The 19,552-nt window shown below is 50.4% G+C and overlaps 1 protein-coding gene across 1 annotated transcript in view; it reads left to right on the top strand.

Moving 5' to 3' along the window:
• LOC119441288 (probable ubiquitin carboxyl-terminal hydrolase FAF-X) overlaps nt 1-19,552 on the top strand; it is a 540,581-nt gene that overhangs the window by 256,637 nt on the left and 264,392 nt on the right. Inside the window, 3 exon segments of the mRNA XM_049661116.1 lie at nt 4,085-4,212; nt 4,275-4,429; nt 18,183-18,248. Of these exon segments, the coding sequence (XP_049517073.1) occupies nt 4,085-4,212; nt 4,275-4,429; nt 18,183-18,248 (349 nt within the window).

Genomic DNA, 19,552 nt, shown 5'->3' with positions numbered 1-19,552 from the left:
CCTGTGTCCGGCTCGCTACCCTCGGCTGTGGGAAAAAGAGCCGGCAGTCATCAACGGCTACAGCGGCTCTCGCCGGCAGGGCATGTCGGCGCGAGCGACGCTTGGTCGTGCAGACTGCTGTGTCGCCGTTTCCGGAGTCCTGTGCTGGAGTCGTGCCATCGAATCTGCAGAGCTGGTGCTGTGACCAACAGACGCCAGCGGTGAACCCCAGAGACAATGTCGGCTCGCATGTTATGGAAAGCGCGTGGACATTTTTCGTCAGAGTATGTGTAGTGATTTAAGGTTGGGGGATGTGGGGATGCGCGACTCTCACGCGTCCCCTGATGTTGTTTTCCCCGCATGTCTCCTGTAGTCCGGCTTCTCCACGTGGCTAAGCCCATGGTGGTTGCGGTGCATTTCGGGAGATGGCGCGAGTGTCGCGATGCTAACGCCGCCGAACGGCGGGGTGACTTGGGCGAGAAAGGTCGAGGGCGCTTTCTCTTTGGGTTGGGATCGGTGAGCGACGTGGACGTCCCACGCGTGCGCTGATCCACGCTTCGCGAGACGTCTCGCGTGGCTCGGAGCGGGGAACCGGTATGGACGAACACGGATCGTTCGAGCGCGCCACCGTTCGCGTGACTGTAGTCATGAACGACTAGGCGATGGTGTCATAGCATGGGGCGAACGTATTCGCTCGCTATCGGGTCGCGGTGAGTCGGACTTCCTTGATTTGTCGCGCGCCCATGTGAATGCTCGATTGGTTGTAATTCGGCTAGTGTGTATTAGTGTATGAAAGGTGCAATAAATGCCCTTTTGATTGTTTGCACTACTGTGTTGTCGTTCCTTTGTCCCAAGAGCATGTGTGACCCCACAATATACAATAGACCCGCGCTGATACGTTCTCGCTTAATACGATTACCCAGCTCCTACGTTCGCGATCGCAAACGTAGGAGCTGCGTAATCGAATTAAGCGAGAACTTACCAGCGAGGTTCTACTGTAAATCGCAAAAAACAAACATAACCCCATAGAGGAATGTGTCAATACGTTCCAGTAAATACGTTACCAGAAAATAAGATTGTTCGGCAGCAACGTTCAGCATTGCGGCAAACTGCGGTCATATGATACGTTCTGCAGTGAAAAATTATCATTAAAATGTGCAAGAAGGCCGTTCTCATGTGCTTGTGAAGCGCTGAGTGGCAGAATCAGCGCTTCAGACGATGGCGAGAACAAAGGCTTGCACCCACCGGCTACCTTCGCTGAAGCCCTTGCTGGCCTGGAAGCCTTACAAAGCTTCTTTCGCAGAAAAGACAACGAAAATGGGGACGAGGTTCTGCAATGTGTGCAAAAAGAGTTGTTCCTGTCCAAGCAAGGGTGTGACGCACCAACAGAAAATACAGCCGAATCTCGATAATTCGAACTCGAAGGAGCCTGAAAATTGGTTCGAATTAAAAGAAGGACTTATTTTTGACTTATTTGTGCACCACAGTGCTACGTACGAACGGTGCGAGTCGTGAAATATCGCGGCGCTTAAGCACATAGGGAGCGAGGGCCACGAAACTGCCCACGCCAGCCAACGCTCGCATCCCGGTAGCGCCTCTTCCTCTTCACAACCGCAATCTCTCTCGCATCCTGATAACCGCAGTGAACAAAACTTGAGAAGGTGAAGAGGGCGGCAGGGAAGTGCATTTGGCCTCGGCAACCCCGTTGCTTCGGTGGCTCCCCTCGCCCTCCCTCTCAACTCTCCCTCGTAGCTCCCTCACCTTCGACTGTCTCCGTGCGTGCCCGCTGGCCCAGTGCCAGCTTATCCCGCTCCCCAAAGTTTCATTTTCTGCTGTTGAAGCGAGCGTTGGCCGGCGTGGGCAGTTTCATTGGCCGGACTGGGCCTCCGCGTTGCTTCCCTCTGCGCCACAGCCGCAGCGTTGGCTGAGATGTCGGCACGTACACGCGTGTTCCGGCGCAGCGCGACGTGGGAACGGTGACCTTACCATTTGAGGGAGGAAATTTTCGCCGCATTATTTTTTCCTGTCTTTTTTATTTCTCCGTGCGGCGTTGAGGGGTCTCTCCTTAGCTTTTGCTTTATGACGGTGTCGGAGCAATGCCAGTCTAATGCGCCGTCATATGTGCTGCGGAGACCATTGTTGGTGCGCGGTTATGTTCCGAGTTAACCGTCACAAATGCTTTCGCGTTCGAATCACCAAGCGTTCTCGCCCATTGGAATACACGTAACTTTGATGGAACCACAGCGTACGTTTATTTCGCATATTTATTTCACATATTTATTGCATATTTATTTCGCATTATTTCAATCGTACGTTTATTTTTCGCATATTTTTTGAAAACATATGAACGAGGTTCCACTGTATTGTAATACATATATTTTGCCCCCGTAACATTTTTGGTGGAGGTGCGGGGTAATCTCGCCACAAGCCGGCCCTGGATCTTCGCAGTGGGCTTCACATCGCTTCCGCTGTTATGGCTACTGACGCTGCCTTTGCCGCTCAGACACTAGCAGAAGTAGTGCTAACCCAGCTACGTCCCACAGCACAAATGGTTTCTTTCCAGCAGAACGTATGGACACGGACAGAAAGGGGCGACGACACACGCTGGACTAGCAACTGAATGTTTATTCTTGGTTTCCCACACCTTTTATAGCTCAAGACAGCCAATGCTTTTTTCTTTTGTCATGCCGGTTATCCGTCTTTCAGAGCGAAATGTCATCTTTGCGCAAGTAGTTTTTTTCTTTTTCTGTTAGTAGTATCAATGATGTACTGATGCATGATAGCCCGCTTCTGTCAATGGCCTGGCTTCTAAAATTTCGCCTATCAGCTTGTCTTTACTTTTTTGTAAAACCTGTATGTCGTAAAGTTGTACTGGTGCAATTGGGCTGGCGATGATGAAAAGCGAGATGCCCAGCGGAGATTCCTTCTAAAGATGCTGCATGCTGTCTTGTCCTGTCATGCTGCAATTTTCGTGCCGAACCTGCATATAACGAAATTCTCTTTATAACGAAGTTTTTCGTGAATTTGTCAATTTCGTTATATCCAGGTTTAACTGTAGTTCACATGCAATGTCCATGATAACTTCTGGGTTATAATGACGCCGAGATTTTTGGAGGAAGTCACGGGCGGTTGGGGTATGGGGGGGGGGGGGTGTAATCAGTGTAATCAGCAGAATTAAGTAAGGTACTCGGGACATGTGCATGCTTTTACACTTGCAAATGTTAAGTTTCATTAGCCAATCAGAACACCAGCGGGAAATACTATTCTGTAATGGTTTATCCCCATGCACTGTCGCACGCACTAGCTGCCCGCTGCTAGGTCACGTAAGCAGAACATCACCTCAAGGGAGCTTTGCGCTCGATGTAGCCTCCCCGTTTCAGCTTTGCATGCTTCGATTGCTGAAATTCGTCAGCCACAGTTTCGCAGGAATTGCATTTTTCTAGATCCAAAAGTTCATATGACTTGTACAGAGAGATCGCTTCAATTTCCCATTTACAATGAGCCAGATGAAAATAAAAGTTTAAAAGTTATTTTTTAAATTTTATTTCTTAATTACCAACTAATTACCACATATCACCAGTCACTTCATGGTCGGCACCGTGGATGCCATATTTTCGAAGGAACCATTGTTTTATTTCAGAGCAGCTATCTTTAAATGTTACATAAAGTCACTGTAGAAACATCCGGTATAACACGTCGTTCTCAGGCAGTGCTGTTTTGAAATCGTCGGCATAAAATGTATTGCGACAACGCTAGAAGTTATTGCGTGTCCTTTAGGAGAAGCGCACTTGCAGGGGCGCGACACAATGCTGCGCTCAATATATCAAATGTGGTGGTGAACGGCAGTTCAACGTACGTGGCGGACATCGCTATACTTTTGCATGTGATTTTCTAGGGGATCTTTCAACTGTTTGATATAGGCTATAATTCGATACATCTGAGTTTGATATATCCAAAACCGACTGTATATGTGTGTGTTCCTTAGGTGAGGGTTGTTTGGCCCTGTCAGGATTACATGGCAACATCCTAAAGACAATAAATAACAGAGTTGCAAGGAGCTGTGGATTACAGCACCTGCACCCATGAGCGACCCGTGTGTGTGCAGATGTGCAGACGGTGGAGCGGCTGCGCGAGCTGTGTGAGCAGCACCGTGGAGAAGGCGACCCATCGGGGGCTGCGCTGGAGGCCCTGCTGCGCACTCTGTCGCCCACCGAGCTTCTCTACCACCTCGAGGTATGCACGGGCGGCAGTGCCCAGGGCAGTTCGGCCCATGCCACCACCTCGCTTTGCCGCAGGTGGCCTACTCACTGCTGTTGCCTGCCCTGGCGCCTTGCTCCAAGGAAGCACAGGAATTCCAGGCTGGCTTTGTGCGCGCGGGTGGCGTGGCCGTGGTGCTGCGCATGCTAAGCGGCCTCAACTGCCCGGATGGTGTGGACCCCGCCTGCCGCGGGTGAGTCCTTTTGGCCAGCTACATGTAAATGTGGCTTTCCTGTTGAGTCGCTCTGTGTCTTTCTTTGCACGCTGCTTTTTAAGCACCTCTCGTCTGCCACATTGCTTCAACAGTGAGCGCCTCTCTTTTATTACACAAATGGAGTATCTGGTGGTCACATTGTTTTAATTGATCGTGTCGACGTTTTTGTAAGCTTATGCAGTCTAATCTCGATATAAAAAACCTCAGTTTAGTATAACGTTGGATAATTACATTTTAATTTCCCAACTTTAGTTCCACTCAACTCCATATAGTTTGTCTTTAGCAAAGCAACTTTTTCTACAGTCTGAATACAACCGAGCCTACGCACATTGCGTACGTGTACCCAGAACCTTTGTGGCAAGCAAGACATCTTCCGCCCGTGAATTGGTCATTTGTATGCGCCTGTTGATGTGCACGTTTTGCTGGTGATTCGCAGAAAGCAACCGACAGTCGATGGAACGCACCATTTATCCATCTGACGTAGCAGTGCTCAGTTTTGTGTTCGCAGGTATGCTCGCAAACCTACCAGTCTGAGCTGGAAAGCACTGACCAGAAGGGAACCTACCCTGCATTGTGTCCTGGTCATGTGTGACGTTATGTCATCTGCCACACATGCCCATGCTTTTAATTATTGGTCAGCTTTGTTATGGGGTTGTGTTCATAACTGCTTACTACGACAGTTCTTGGAACTTGTGGAGTCATTTTTACTGCTAGGACATGCATGATCATCATCATCTGCAATCTCCTGTCTTGCACTAGCACGATTGCAGCTCTCTCCTGCAATTTTCCAAATTTCATCACCCCACCTTCTGCACTTCCCTTGGCACACATTCTAATGGATATCTTCCATTACGTGCCCTGCCTGGCTCCATTTTTTTCCCAGTTAGAATATCGGCTAGCCCTGTTTGCTCTCTGAACCACATCGCCCTCTTCCTGTCTCTTAATGTTAGTCCTAAGATTTTTCGTTCCATCGCTCTTTGTGCGGTACTTGTTCTCAAGCTTCTTTGTTAACCTCCAAGTTTCTGCCCCATACGTTAGCACCGGTACAATGAAATGATTGTACACTTCTCTTTTCAACGACAGTGGTAGGCTCCCAATCAGGATTTGGTAATGCCTCCTGTATGCACTCCAACCCAATTTTATTCTTCTGTAAATTTTTGTCATGATCAGGGTCCCCTGTGATTAATTGACCTAGATAAAGGTATTCGTTTACAGACTCTAGAAGCTGACTGGGGATCCTGAATTCTTGTTTCCTTGCCAGGCTATTTAACAGTATGTTTGTCTTGTGCATAATAATCTTCAAACCCACTCTTAAACTTTCTCAGTTAAAGTCCTCAATCATTTGGTGCAATTCATCCCCAGCGCTGCTGAATGGGACAATGTCATCTGTAAACCAAAGGTTGTTGAGAATTTCGTCGTTGATCCTCACTCCTAAGCCTTCCCAGTCTCATAGCTTGAATACCACTGTCGTTGAAAAGAAAAGTGTACAATCATTGCTTTCTACCAGTACAAAGATATGGGGGCATGCAGTAAATGGCATTGTAGAGATTTTGTCTCCTTGCCTGACCCCCTTTCTTGATAGGTATTTTTGCACTTGAGGAGAATTAGGGTAGCTGTGGAGTCTTTGGACATTTTGTAGTTTCCGAAGATATTCACGCATGCTTCCTGTACTCCTTGATTACACAATGCCTCCATGACTGTTGGTAGCTCTACTGAATCAAATGCTTTTTTATGATCTATGAAAGCCATATAGAGAAGTTGATTGTACTCTGCACGTTTCTCAATTACCTGATTAATTACAGGGATATGATCCATCTAATACCCCTTACTGAAGCCAGCCTGGTCAGGTTGATTGAAGTCAAAGGTTGCCCTGATTCTATTGGAAATTTGTGAATTTTATACAATTCTGAAAGCCAGCTAATGGGTCTATAATTCTTCAATTATTTAACATCTCCCTTTTTAATGGATTAGTATAATGTTGGCATCCTTGCAGCTCTCTAGTACACTTTAAGTCGTGAGGCATTGCATACCAGGAGCCACAAGCTTTTCAAGCTTATCTCCTCCATCTTTGATTAAATTGACTGTTATTCCATCTTCTCCTGCCACTTTTCCCCAGGACATGTCTTGCAAGGCCCTCCTAACTTCCTCGCTAGTTATAGAAGGAGCCTTTGTATTTTATTAATCACTACAAATGAAGGTTGCGTGGTTGCTCTGGGTACTGTTTAGGTCGGTATAGAATTTGCTGCTTTTACTATATTCTCCAAGTTGCTGATAACATTATCCTGCTTATTTTTCACTGCACATATCTTGCCCTGTCCCATGCCACGTTTTCTTCTCACTGAATCACGTGATCTGTATAATTTCAAATATCACTAACTTTCTTCTTGTTTATCAGCTTTCACAGTTCATGGAATTCCATCTGATCTCTTGAGTTAGACACTTTTATGTTTTGTCATTTTTATTCGGTCCTTTGTTACTTGGGAGAGCTTAACTACTGGTTGCCTTGGTGCCTTACCTCCTACTTAAATTGCTGCTTCTGATATCAACCTAGTTACGGTTTCATTCATTATCTCTATGTTCTCTTAATCTTCCTGTTTACAAAACCACAAATTTGTTTGTGAGCAACAGCCTGAATTCATCTGCTTGTACCCTTACTGCGTCTAGCTTGGCCTGTTTCTTCTTGACTAATTTTATTCTTTCTCTCTTCAAATTGAGAGAACTCCCTAGACCTCGCTAACCTATGGTCACTGCACTTTGCCCTACCTAACACTTCTACATCCTGCACTATGCTGGGATCGGCGGAGAGTATGAAATCTATTTCATTCCTTGTTTCTCCATTAGCAGGGATGGGACTCTTGCGCCAAGTTACGCCAAACACAGAAAATTCACCGAAATTGCGCCATGCTGCTCAAAAACAGCTTTGGCTTCTTTGCTCCGGCAGTGGCCGCAAATAGCGAGCGAATTCGTTCTCTGAAATATAGTGCAGCCGTTCACATTCTGCACACCGCACGACAGCGCTTTTCGGCGCTTTCGGCAAGTGGCTGGTGCATGCACAGCCACTCTCGGCTGTTGTCGCTACTGTCTGAACGACCAAGGCGGCTGTGTTTAGTGTACTAGAATACTGTCACGTAGTAGTGACGCTGAAGGAAACAGTCGTAAAACTGTGTATGACGAAACTGATTCTTTATTGGGCGAACCTGTGCCCACAAAAGCAAGCTACACTCAAAGCACAACGAAAGCGGCGATCACAGTCGGCGGTCGTCGAAAATCTGATCAGCGGCGAAACGCGTCGGCTTTTATACCTGAGTCACGGAAGGTTCCAGATTAATCCCTGATGCCCGCGTGTCTTCCAGAAAGTTCTAGACAATTCGCGTCGCTCATACGATCAGATTACATGAGTGTCGGTGACAACAGACGAAGGATAGAAGCATCGATAACGTTCGAGAAGCTTCCGATGCAGGCGCGTCCTGCGCCGAGCGATAACGTTTAACACTTGTTAGCCGGTGGAAAGCGGCCACCGGTGAAAGATAAACATGTATACGTGTCAATACCCTCCCCTAAAAAAAACATCGTCCCGATGCTACAAACACGAAAGCGAAAACAAAAGCACGCGTAATAAACAAAAAAAATTAACAAAGTAATAAAGTACCTAACGTCGTCAGCGGGTGTAGAAAGGCTTAAGACGCACCACATGGATGACTTCAGGTCGTGCCCGGCGCCACTGTGATTGCGAAATGCCATCTGGCACGACCTCATAGTCCAGTGCGCCAATACGTCGGATTATCTTATATGGTCCGAAATAGCGACGCAACAGTTTCTCGCTAAGTCCTCGGCGGCGAATCGGAGTCCAGACCCAAACACGGTCGCCGGGCTGGTACTCGACGTAGCGTCGTCGAAGATTGTAGTGTCGGGTGTCGGTCCTCTGCTGGTTCTTGATGCGCAGGCGGGCGAGCTGTCGACCTTCTTCGGGACGCAGCAAATAAGTGGCAACGTCGAGATTTTCTTCGTCAGCGACGTCCGGTAGCATGGCGTCAAGCGTTGTTGCCGGGTTCTTTCCGTAGACCAGGTTGAACGGCGCCATGTGCGTCGTTTCTTGCACGGCTGTGTTGGATGCGAAGGTTACGTACGGAAGGATGGCATCCCACGTCTTGTGTTCAACGTCGACGTACATTGCCAGCATGTCGGCGATGGTCTTTTTTAGGCGCTCGGTTAAGCCATTCGTCTGCGGGTGGTAGGCGGTGGTGCGGCGATGGCTTGTCTGGCTGTACCGCTGGATAGCGTGAGTTAGTTCTGACGTAATGGCCGTGCCTCTGTCGGTGATGACGACTTCCGGGGCACCGTGACGCAGGAGGATGTTCTCAACGAAGAATCGGGCTACCTAGGCGGCACTGCCTTTGGGCAAGGCTTTTGTTTCGGCGTAGCGGGTGAGGTAGTCCATAGCGACGACGATCCATTTATTCCCGGACGTCGATGTCGGAAAAGAACCCAGTAAGTCCATCCCAATCTGCTGGAACGGTCGGCGAGGTGGTTCGATTGGCTGTAGAAGTCCGGCTGGCCTTGTCGGCGATGTTTTGCGTTGCTGACAGTCTCGGCATGTCCTTGCATAATGGGCGACGTCGGCAGAGAGGCGAGGCCAGTAGTATTTTTCTTGTATCCTCGCGAGCGTGCGCGAAAAACCGAGGTGTCCAGCCGTTGGGTCGTCATGGAGAGCTTGCAGAACCTCTGGACGCAATGCTGAGGGTACCACGAGGAGGTAGTTGATTCGGAGAGGCGAGAAGTTCTTCTTTAGGAGAATGTCGTTTTGCAAGAAAAACGACGCCAATCCTCGCCTGAACACCTTCGGCACAATGACGGTCTTGCCTTCCAGGTAGTCTACAAGGCTCCTTAGTTCCGGGTCGGCTCGCGGTTGTTCGGCGAATTCGTCGGCACTGATGGGTCCCAAGAAAGTGTCCTCATCCTGGTCGTCTTGTGGTGGCGGTTCGACGGGGGCGCGAGACAAACAATCGGCATCAGAGTGCTTTCACCCGGACTTGTAAACGACGGTGATGTCGAATGCTTGAAGTCTCAGGCTCCATCGTGCGAGGCGACCTGAAGGATCCTTCAAGTTAGCTAGCCAACACAAGGCGTGGTGGTCGCTCACAACTTTAAAGGGCCTGCCATAGAGGTAGGGGCGAAACTTTGATGTAGCCCAGATGATGGCGAGGCACTCCTTTTCTGTTGTGGAATAATTTGCTTCCGCCTTCGATAGCGACCGGCTAGCGTAACTTACAACCCTTTCTAGTCCGTCAGTCCTCTGCACAAGCACAGCGCCGAGTCCTACGCTGCTTGCGTCGGTGTGGACTTCGGTATCGGCGTTTTCGTCGAAATGCGCAAGTATTGGCGGCGATTGCAGGCATCGCTTCAGTTCTTCAAATGCTTCGACTTGCGGCGTCTCCCACTTGAACTCGACATCGGCCTTCGTGAGATACGTCAGTGGCTCAGCGATCCGTGAAAAATTCTTGTCGAAACGCCTGTAATAGGCGCACAGTCCAAGAAATCTACGCACTGCCTTCTTGTCAGCGGGCGGTGGAAAATTGGAGATGGCCGCAGTTTTCTGAGGGTCGGGGCGCACTCCAGACTTGTTGATGACGTGGCCCAAAAACAAGAGCTCCTCATATGCGAAGCGGCACTTTTCGGGCTTCAACGTAAGTCCGGAGGTTTTCATTGCTTGAAGAACTGTTTCAAGGCGCCGCAGGTGTTCTTCGAAGCTTGACGCAAACACAACGAAGTCGTCCAAATAGACGAGGCAAGTCTGCCACTTCAAGCCTGCCAGTACTCTATCCATGACGCGTTGGAAAGTCGCAGGTGCCGAGCAAAGACCAAACGGCATGACCTTGAACTCGAACAGTCCGTCTGGTGTTATAAATGCAGTTTTCTCCCGGTCCTTCTCGTCGACTTCGATTTGCCAGTAGCCGGTTTTGAGGTCCATCGACGAAAAATACTTTGCGTTGTAGAGTCGATCCAAGGCGTCGTCAATCCGTGGGAGGGGGTATACGTCCTTCTTCGTGATCTTGTTGAGGCAACGATAATCGACGCAGAAACGTAGGGTTCCATCCTTCTTCTTCACTAACACCACGGGGGACGCCCACGGACTCTTGGACGGCTGGATGATGTCGTCGTTTAGCATTTCGTCGACTTGTTGCCTTATGGCCTCGCGTTCGCGCGCCGAAACTCGGTACGGGCTCTGACGGAGTGGACGAACATTTTCGTCGGTTATGATGCGGTGCTTGGCGACAGGGGTTTGTCGAACTTTTGACGACGACGAGAAGCAGTCCTTGTATTGCAGGAGCAGAGCTTTTAGTTCTTCTTTCTTATGCCTGGGAAGGTTCTGATTGACGTCGAAAGTTGGTTCAGGTACTATAGTCGTCGTTGCAGGTGCACTGGAATCCGTGAAGGCGAAAGCACTGCTGGCTTGTACTATTTCGTCGATGTAGGCGACCGTGGTGCCTTTGTTAATGTGCTTGTATTCGGGGCTGAAGTTCGTGAGCATCACCCTTGCTTTCCCTGCACGTAGCTCAGCTATGCCTCTAGCGACGCAAATTTCACGGTCGAGCAGTAAGTGGTGATCGCCCTCGATGACGCCCTCCATGTCTGCAGGCACTTCGCTACCGACGGAAATCATTACGCTGGAGCGAGGCGGAACGGTGACTTGTTCTTGAAGCACATTCAAGGCATGGTAACTTATGCTTGTATCCGGTGGTATCGCGTTGTGCGTTGAAAGCGTTATCGACTTGGACCTTAAGTCGATGACAGCACCGTGTTGATTTAGAAAGTCCATGCCTAGGATGACATCCCTGGAGCAGTGCTGCAGGATTACAAAGCTCGCCGGGTAAGTGCGGTTGTTTACCGTGACTCGCGCTGTGCAGATTCCAGTCGGCGTTATTAGGTGGCCTCCCGCTGTCCGGATATCGGGTCCTTGCCAGGCTGTTTTCACCTTCTTCAACTTGGCGGCAAACGGGCCACTGACGACGGAATAGTCGGCTCCAGTGTCGACGAGAGCGGTGACGTTATGACCATCGATTAGCACGTCTAAGTCGTTAGACCGTCGTCTGGCGTTGCTGTTAAGTCGTGGCGTCTGATCATGGCTGCGTCGGCTTGCTCCGCTGCTGCTACGTCGCGTCGGCAGGTCGTCTTTCGGCGGCGAAGTGTTGTCGTGAAGGCTCTTTCCAGGCGGCGTGCTGATATCTCGTCGTGAAGATTCGCGAATCTTCTTCGTCGGCGGCGGAGGATCTTCGGAATTGCGTCGTACAGCAACCGCACCTCCATCGGTTGCTGCCTTTAGTTTCCCGGATAGGGGCTCACGGACCGGCCCCGGGCTGGGCCAGTGTATGGTCGACGCTGCGGCGACAGGTAACGTCCTGGTGACGGCGAGCGTGAGGGTCGTCGTGGTTGCCATTTGGCTCCGGCGAGGTAATCAGCGATGTCGCGTGGTCGCTCGCCAACCTGTGGATGTGGCGCGTTGACGGCGAACCCTCGTAGGCCCATCTCGCTGTATGGGCATCGGCGGTAGACATGGCCGGCTTCCCCGCAGTGATAGCAGAGCGGGCGGTGGTCGGGGGTGCGCCAAATGACCGTCTTCCTCTGGTAGCTGCGCTGGGCGACAGGCGGGCATGCTGGCGGCGGCGGCGGTGGGCGACGGGACTGCGGCGTTACGGGGCCCTGGCGCGAGCGCGGAGGGGGGCCTTGACGACGGGCGACGGCGGTGTAGGTCATCGCTTCCGGCTGGGGTTGCGGTGATTCGGGAAGTCCTAGCGATTGCTGGATTTCCTCCCGCAAGATATCGGTGATGGAAGCAACTTGAGGCTGCGACGATGGTAGCAACTTCTGCAGCTCTTCGCGTACTATCGCACTGATGGTGTCTCGTAGGTCGTGGGAGAGCCCTTGGACTTCGGCGTACTGTGGCGTCGAACGGCGATTGTATTGCCGGTTGCGCATGTCCAGTGCTTTCTCGATCGTCGTAGCCTCCGAGAGAAAGTCTTGGACTGTCGTTGGTGGATTCCACACAAGTCCGGCGAATAGCTCCTGCTTAACTCCCCGCATGAGCATGCGAACTTTCTTGTCTTCTGGCATAGCGGGGTCGGCATGCCGGAATAATCGAGTTATTTCTTCAGTGTACATACCGATGCTCTCATTCGGAAGCTGTACACGGTTTTCCAGCAAGGCTGCAGCTCTTTCTTTTCGGACGACGCTAGTGAAGGTGTCCAGGAATGCGGCTTGGAAGAGGGCCCAGGTTGTTAGTGCACGCTCCCTATTCTCGAACCAGGTTCTGGCGCCGTCTTCAAGCGAGAAGTAAACATGGCGCAGCTTGTCGTCGCAGTCCCACTTGTTGAACGTAGCGACCCGGTCGTATGCCTCCAGCCAGCTTTCGGGGTCTTCACATGGCGATCCGCGGAAAGTCGGCGGCTCCCTGGGTTGTTGCATCACGATTGCAGATGTTGGCGCAGGGGCTGTCATGGTAGCTGCTGCCGAAGTGGTGACTTTTGTCCTCTTGGTCGCTGTGGTCTTCTCGGGAAGAAGTCCGTACTCCGGCAGAAGTCCTTGCTGCCTACGGCTAGCTCGCTGGTCCTTGGCGACATTGGCGCTGTCCTCCGGTTTCGGGCTTGGATCATGACTTTGCGGGGGCGTTCGCTGCATGAACGCACTAGCACCTCCACCAGATGTCACGTAGTAGTGACGCTGAAGGAAACAGTCGTAAAACTGTGTATGACGAAACTGATTCTTTATTGGGCGAACCTGTGCCCACAAAAGAAAGCTTCACTCAAAGCACAACGAAAGCGGCGATCACAGTCGGCGGTCGTCGAAAATCTGATCAGCGGCGAAACGCGTCGGCTTTTATACCTGAGTCACCGAAGGTTCCCGATTAATCCCTGATGCCCGCGTGTCTTCCAGAAAGTTCTAGACAATTCGCGTCGCTCATACGATCAGTTACATGAGTGTCGGTGACAACAGATGAAGGATAGAAGCATCGATAACGTTCGAGAAGCTTCCGATGCAGGCGCGTCCTGCGCCGAGCGATAACGTTTAACACTTGTTAGCTGGTGGAAAGCGGCCACCGGTGAAAGATAAACATGTATACGTGTCAATACGGTTGAGGGGGCCAAGTGGCGCGAAGCAACACAAAGTAGGCTGAGGGCACTGCGAGCGAACTAGACAATAGGGAGGCACGCGCTGCAGCGGGTTAAGCGAGCGGGTGTCTCTGTCCCCAGGGCCGGTGTTATGTAAAACTATTTGTCTGTTCTTATGCCCATATGGGCGAGGCCTGAGCCATTTTGACTTACCACGAAGGGCTAATAGCGTATTTGGAATAAAAAATTGCAGTTTTGCCCGAAAGGTGAAGCATCGATTGCGATAGGAAATTAGTAGACAGTTATACGATGTAAGGATAGTAGTTTTATCGGCCATATAAAATTGTAAACAAATTTCTTACTAAATTAACAAGCATGGTGTCACACGCGCACAAGAAAACATGAGTACATTCCAGTCAAAAAAAATTGTTAAACCATTTGACAATTTCTAATTGGAACCAATTGGATATTTCCAATTGTGTTTTGGGACACCCATTGGAAAAATCCAACAGGCCCAATTGGACCAATTGGTCTCTGAATTGGACATGCTGGAACCAACATGAAAAATTAAGTAAAGGAAAAAAATTACTTAGATGACCTTGATATGACGCGGATATACGAAGCTCCTGTGGGATGCCGTGTCGATGGAAGGATGCATCCCAACATAAAACATAACGACTGTTTATTAGTGTAGTAGCAGCGGCGGGGCGAGCATACCGCCGCTGCGCTCGAACGGTTAGCGAACGAATTAAGGCCTTTCGAGCTTGGCAGCTTGGTTTTATAGCCACCGTCGGTGACGTAAGCTTCCGGTGATGCTGCGGTGGCGCTGTCCCTTATCGGAGGCATGGTGCAGCATGCAGCGGTGTCATGCCGGGCTAGCAAGTGGCGAGGCGCAGGCTGTGCCGGTTTGTGCGCAGTGTGTCGCCACATCACCCCCCCCCCCCCGCAGAGTGTAGAGCCCTCAGGGTCTGTAGAAATCTGGGAGGCGTACCAGACGTCCGGAGCATGTCGTGACCGGAGCGGGCTGCGACGTCGGTGGCTGCAGATAGATGCCTGTGGATGGAGTGGCTCTGCCCGGTTCATTTGCAGCGATGTATGTGGGCTTCAGCCGGTCAATCGAGACGCGGACGTCGTTCCCGTTCAGGCGCAGAGTGAAGTTTTTGTCGTCGCGATAGACCACCAGGTAGGGTCCGTTGTAGGGTGGCTGGAAAGGCCTGCGGACGGTGTCGTCACGGAGGAAAGCGTGCGTGCACGATGCTAGCTCCTTGAACACGAAAGGTGTAGGCTTGCAGTGGTGGGCTGCAGGTGACGGGCGTAAGGCGGCGATGGTGCGTCGGAGCCGGGCGATGAAGTCGGTGGCGCGCCATACCTCTCCTCAGCGACCGCGCACGAATACGAAACCATTACCGCTTTGCTTCTGTGCGATCAGCTGTCGGAAATGCAACCGAGTTTTCCCTAACGCACTGTGCTCCATTCATGCAGGCTTGAATCATGTGTATTGAAGACATGTGCAGTAGTTGGCTACAAAAATACTTACTGGCATATTAAGGATTGTAGTGAATATGTGGGGTCAAGTTCGCGAACCGCTGTTGCAACTGTCCGTACGTGCTATTGGCACTTTGAGATGTACGGCTCTCCTCGAGGATACAGAAATTTGCTCGTGCGCTAGCGTTGTATTGCTAACCTTCAAATAAAGTGCTTCAGTCCCAGTACATCGGCAACAGTGAGTACCGCTCGTTAAACAATGTTAACGGGAGTAGCGCCGCTTCCTGTCATAGTAGGTTTCGCACACAGTATCTACACACATCTACCCCAACCAGCACAAAAACTTACACCCACTCTTTCGCCAACATGTCAAGAATAAGTAAATGGGCACACACTTAAATATATGCGCACTATATACGCACAATAAGCGACGGTACTACACCAATAGCGCACGTATGGTTGAAGGTGAATGTTTCGTGACGGTCCTCAAGAGTAAGCGAGTTACTAGCGATAATACGCATTTGCTGCAAGGTATTACAATGTGCGGAACAGCTATGTTTCAAGCCTTGTGCTCAGCAAGAACAAATCTAATGGAACTGAGCACACCCACGAGCAATTAGGCAGAGAATGGTCAGATAGTGACCGCACCAAGGAGCCTTACTGAGTCAGAAACGTGACAAGCCGCTGCTTCAAAATATTTGCCAAGTAAAGAACGAAGACCAATACACCGTAATCCTGATTCAATTCATGAGCGGAAAGTTTCGATAGCTTCGAATACATATTTAGCCCCGCTTTTAGAACAAGCACCATATACGCTCAATCCTTTCGTTCTTTATTTATATATGTACGCTCCCCCACCTCCTGTTTTATTATTATTTGGCCCCCGAACACCAATTTTCTGCGGCTACTTTTATTCTCCCTGTCAGACACGATAGTTCACTGACCTCCAGCGGAGCAGACACCCCCCCGTCGTCCAGACCCCTGCCACGAAAAGAGGAACCTGCCATGACACGCCAACCTGCTAACACATGACGCTGCCTCAAACTTCTCCACCGACTGTCAGTAGTGCATTATATTTCTTTTCAATTCTACACCCTCGCCGCTCACACACTCTCGCTCGTTACCTCACCGACCCGCCTTACCTTTTCTCCCCTTTAGAAGAACCCTACCTATATATACTGTGCCGAGGAGAGCATATGTCGCCTTGAGGAAGACAAGTCCACTTGTCGAAACATTGGCTCCTGCTCTCACCTTGTTCTTGTGTTACTGATCGTCTTGAATCCCCATCTCCCGCATTCCCCGTCTTTTCCCTGGTTTGCTGCAATGAGTAATATTCCAAAGCAGTCATTTACATCATCACACGCAGATGGCACGGAGCACTGTTCTCACATTCCGGATAGTTCTCCAAGTTCTTGTGAGCAAAGTGAATACTGTGGGTGATGTTCATGAATACATTCGAACCCGTTTAAAACAAACTCGACGGTTCCGCAAAAAGTGGTCGTTATATCTGTAGTTCTTTATATATGGACTCGCCCTTAAAGACTCTCCAAAATGAACGACACTGAAGTACACGTCAATGGTTATAATTCGGCAGCACTTTGCTCTGAAAACCGTATTTTCAGTGTCATTTTGTTCTCAGTGCATTTCCACACCAGTCTTCCGTTAGAAACGTCCATCCAAAGAATGACATGTGGCATTGTGTGGCTCTTTCAAAGCGGCGCCCGGTTTCGACGACCATTTCAAAATTGCAAGTGCAACCGCCATTTTTTGTTCGAGAGCTTACGATATATTGTGTACCAGTGGGACATGACTGTATTCTTCACACTAGAGCGAAGGGTTCTAGTTGGCCGGAGGAAACTTGAAACTACTGTGGCATGCTGCCATACTGCAAAGGTCTCGGACATCATGGTCTCGGCATTACGACCAGCCACAGAAGAGCCGTAAGATTACGTTATCCATGTCACCTCGGGCGGAAAGAAAATGCCATGTTTGAAACCACGAACCATTATCAGCAATTAGCAACGCGTAAACGAAGTGCCGCCGAACCGCGATTCCCCATAACGGCCTAGTAACCGCCAAGCCTTTGAAACAATGCGTGGCAGCAGTGCGCGATTCTTGCCTACTCGGGCTGCATCGACAGGAATGCTTGAGCGGCCGTTGTTCCCATGGGGGAAAGACATGGTCGAGCCAAATGGTTGAAACAGGCGCATGGTGCCGCACAGACAATTGCACGGCCTGGAGGCGTCTCTTGAAAACGCTGCTTCCAAAACCCACGCCAGGCGGTCGCTCACTCATCTCGAAGGCCTTATCATCATCGCGGGTAGACTGGAGCTGGGCGCGCGCTGCCGTGCGCCCAGTTTGGTCGTGCTTCTGTGCTTTGGCACTTGCATGTGCCCTCTTTTAGCGTGACCGGGTTCAAAGCGTTCATTGTAGCAGAAAGGCGATGTTTGTTTTATCTGGAAGCAGTTTCCGTAGGGAGGGTCGGAAAATCGAAAATTCACTGAAACTTGGGTTCGACTTTACCAAGCGTTTGAGGCTTTGAGACTCGGTGAAAGTGCACAGAAGAAAACTAGCCACAAGGGCACCTTTTTGCGTCGAAGCTACAAACATGCAAGTCACGGGCTAAAACATTACTGATGTTGACGCCGAACTTTCTGAGAAATGTGAGCTTGCACTTCACCATCCTGAGAAAATGTTACAACTGAAGTAGTTGGGTGCCACTTGCAGGAGCCTTTCGTTGCGCTAGCGTGCAGATTCCGATGGTGCATCTGCGGCCAATGAGTTCCTTTGCTGCTACCTGACGCTTCGATATCGAAGCAAATTCCTGCAAAAAGAAGGAAGCAAGTGTTTAGCGGCATGCCAGCCGCTAAAATAATTCTGAGGAGACAGTGAGCCAAACTTGCACACGCTTCAGGCAAATATGATTCGAATGAAAATGACGCATGTTGAACAAGTGAAGAATAACTATTTGTGCACAAGTGAACCTGTTAAAAGACGGTCGGCAAAATGATTCTGTGTGAGAAGCCTGAAGACATTTTGCCAAGTACGACAACAAAGCAGAGGAAAATTCAGCTGCAAGTGCAGTGCCATGAAATCCACTGCTGCGTGCACTGCAGCTTGCAGATTTCTCTTCCTTTTTCCAGCTCAAGCCTTCTGGACCGGTCGCTCGTGGGCAGCACGAACTCAAACTTACAAACAGCATCATCAAGGTAATTCATTGCTCGCCGGCGCTTCCTTGTGATGAGCAAGAACTTGGCTCCTGAGCGTACTTCAGAAACGCTATATACGCTACATGTATTGTCAGCGATGTGATGCTGTGCAGTGTTTCATTTAAGGCTACAGTTTCCTGTAAAACCTTTACATGGCTGGTCTATGCTTTCAACCAACGAATTACCCTATTGCATTCAAATATACGTACAGTTAAACCTGCTTATAACGAACTTCCATATAACGAATTCCTGGATATGACGAAGTTTTCCTATTCCCCGCCGTCACTCCATAGAAGCACATGTATTTGAGACCTCTACGTAACGAAGTGGCAGCGGGAGACCCCCTCGAAATAAGGAATTTTCCCCGTCGACAACCTAGAGATTTCGCCCCAAATTTTGTCATTTTTGCGCGAGCAGCAACCGGAAGCACCTTCTCCGCCGCGACGGAATTCGAAGCGAGCGCACGTGTGTGTGTGAGCAAGCGTGTGCGAAGTGGGCCTGCATCCCTCGACCCGGCGATCTTGCCGCCGCAGGCGTGACATCAAACCTGATGCTGCCGCTTGCTGCAGCTGGCCTAGCCCGCCAAGCTGGCACTCTGCTTTTCCAGTTGATGTTGCCGACGCGCTGGCAGACGCTGTGACACATCACACTCGATACGCGCGGACACACGCTGTGAAACACTGGCGGCGTGTGGAAGCGCTGCTGCAGAAGCGAGCGAAGGGACCTTCGTGCTGTTGTCTATCGCTTCAACGCAAACTGAGCACCGAGAACACACAGCACGCACAAAGCTACGAGCCGCCGACGCACCTAGACTGCCTAGACTCTGCCCCAACGCAGATCGCTTTCAAGATACGGCCCTGCGCGACCTGCCGGGCAGTACGCAGTTGATGCCAGAGCACAGTACAACGCCGCCCGCTATCCCTCGCTCCCTCGCCGGTGCCTCGAGCGCAACGGAAGAAGGCGCGCTTCCTCCCTGCTTTTCTTTCTTGCGCGCGTGAGATTTAGATGCCGTCGTTGACTCCCCTCACCCGTTTTCACTCGCACATACAGCATACGGCGCGCGGCGACTGCGTTATCGCCCTTGGACTTTATACGGAACATCTCTGAGCCACAACCAATTTTAGGGCCACAACGCATCATAGACACCATCTTTATATATAGCAAATACGGATCTCAAGGGCCATACTTTTGCTGGCGCGAAACCAAAATACGTCATAGTTGTCGCCCCCGGCACTTTGGGCGGCCAATGCCATCGCCAAGCCACCAAGCCAAGCGACATGAAAAGTGAAAATGGCCGCTCGGGC

Source organism: Dermacentor silvarum, chromosome 2 (genome assembly GCF_013339745.2).
Source record: "Dermacentor silvarum isolate Dsil-2018 chromosome 2, BIME_Dsil_1.4, whole genome shotgun sequence".
In the NCBI taxonomy this organism is placed as follows: Eukaryota; Metazoa; Arthropoda; class Arachnida; order Ixodida; family Ixodidae; genus Dermacentor; species Dermacentor silvarum.
Note: the sequence above shows the minus strand (reverse complement) of the source record. Positions and strands in the feature narration are given on the sequence as shown.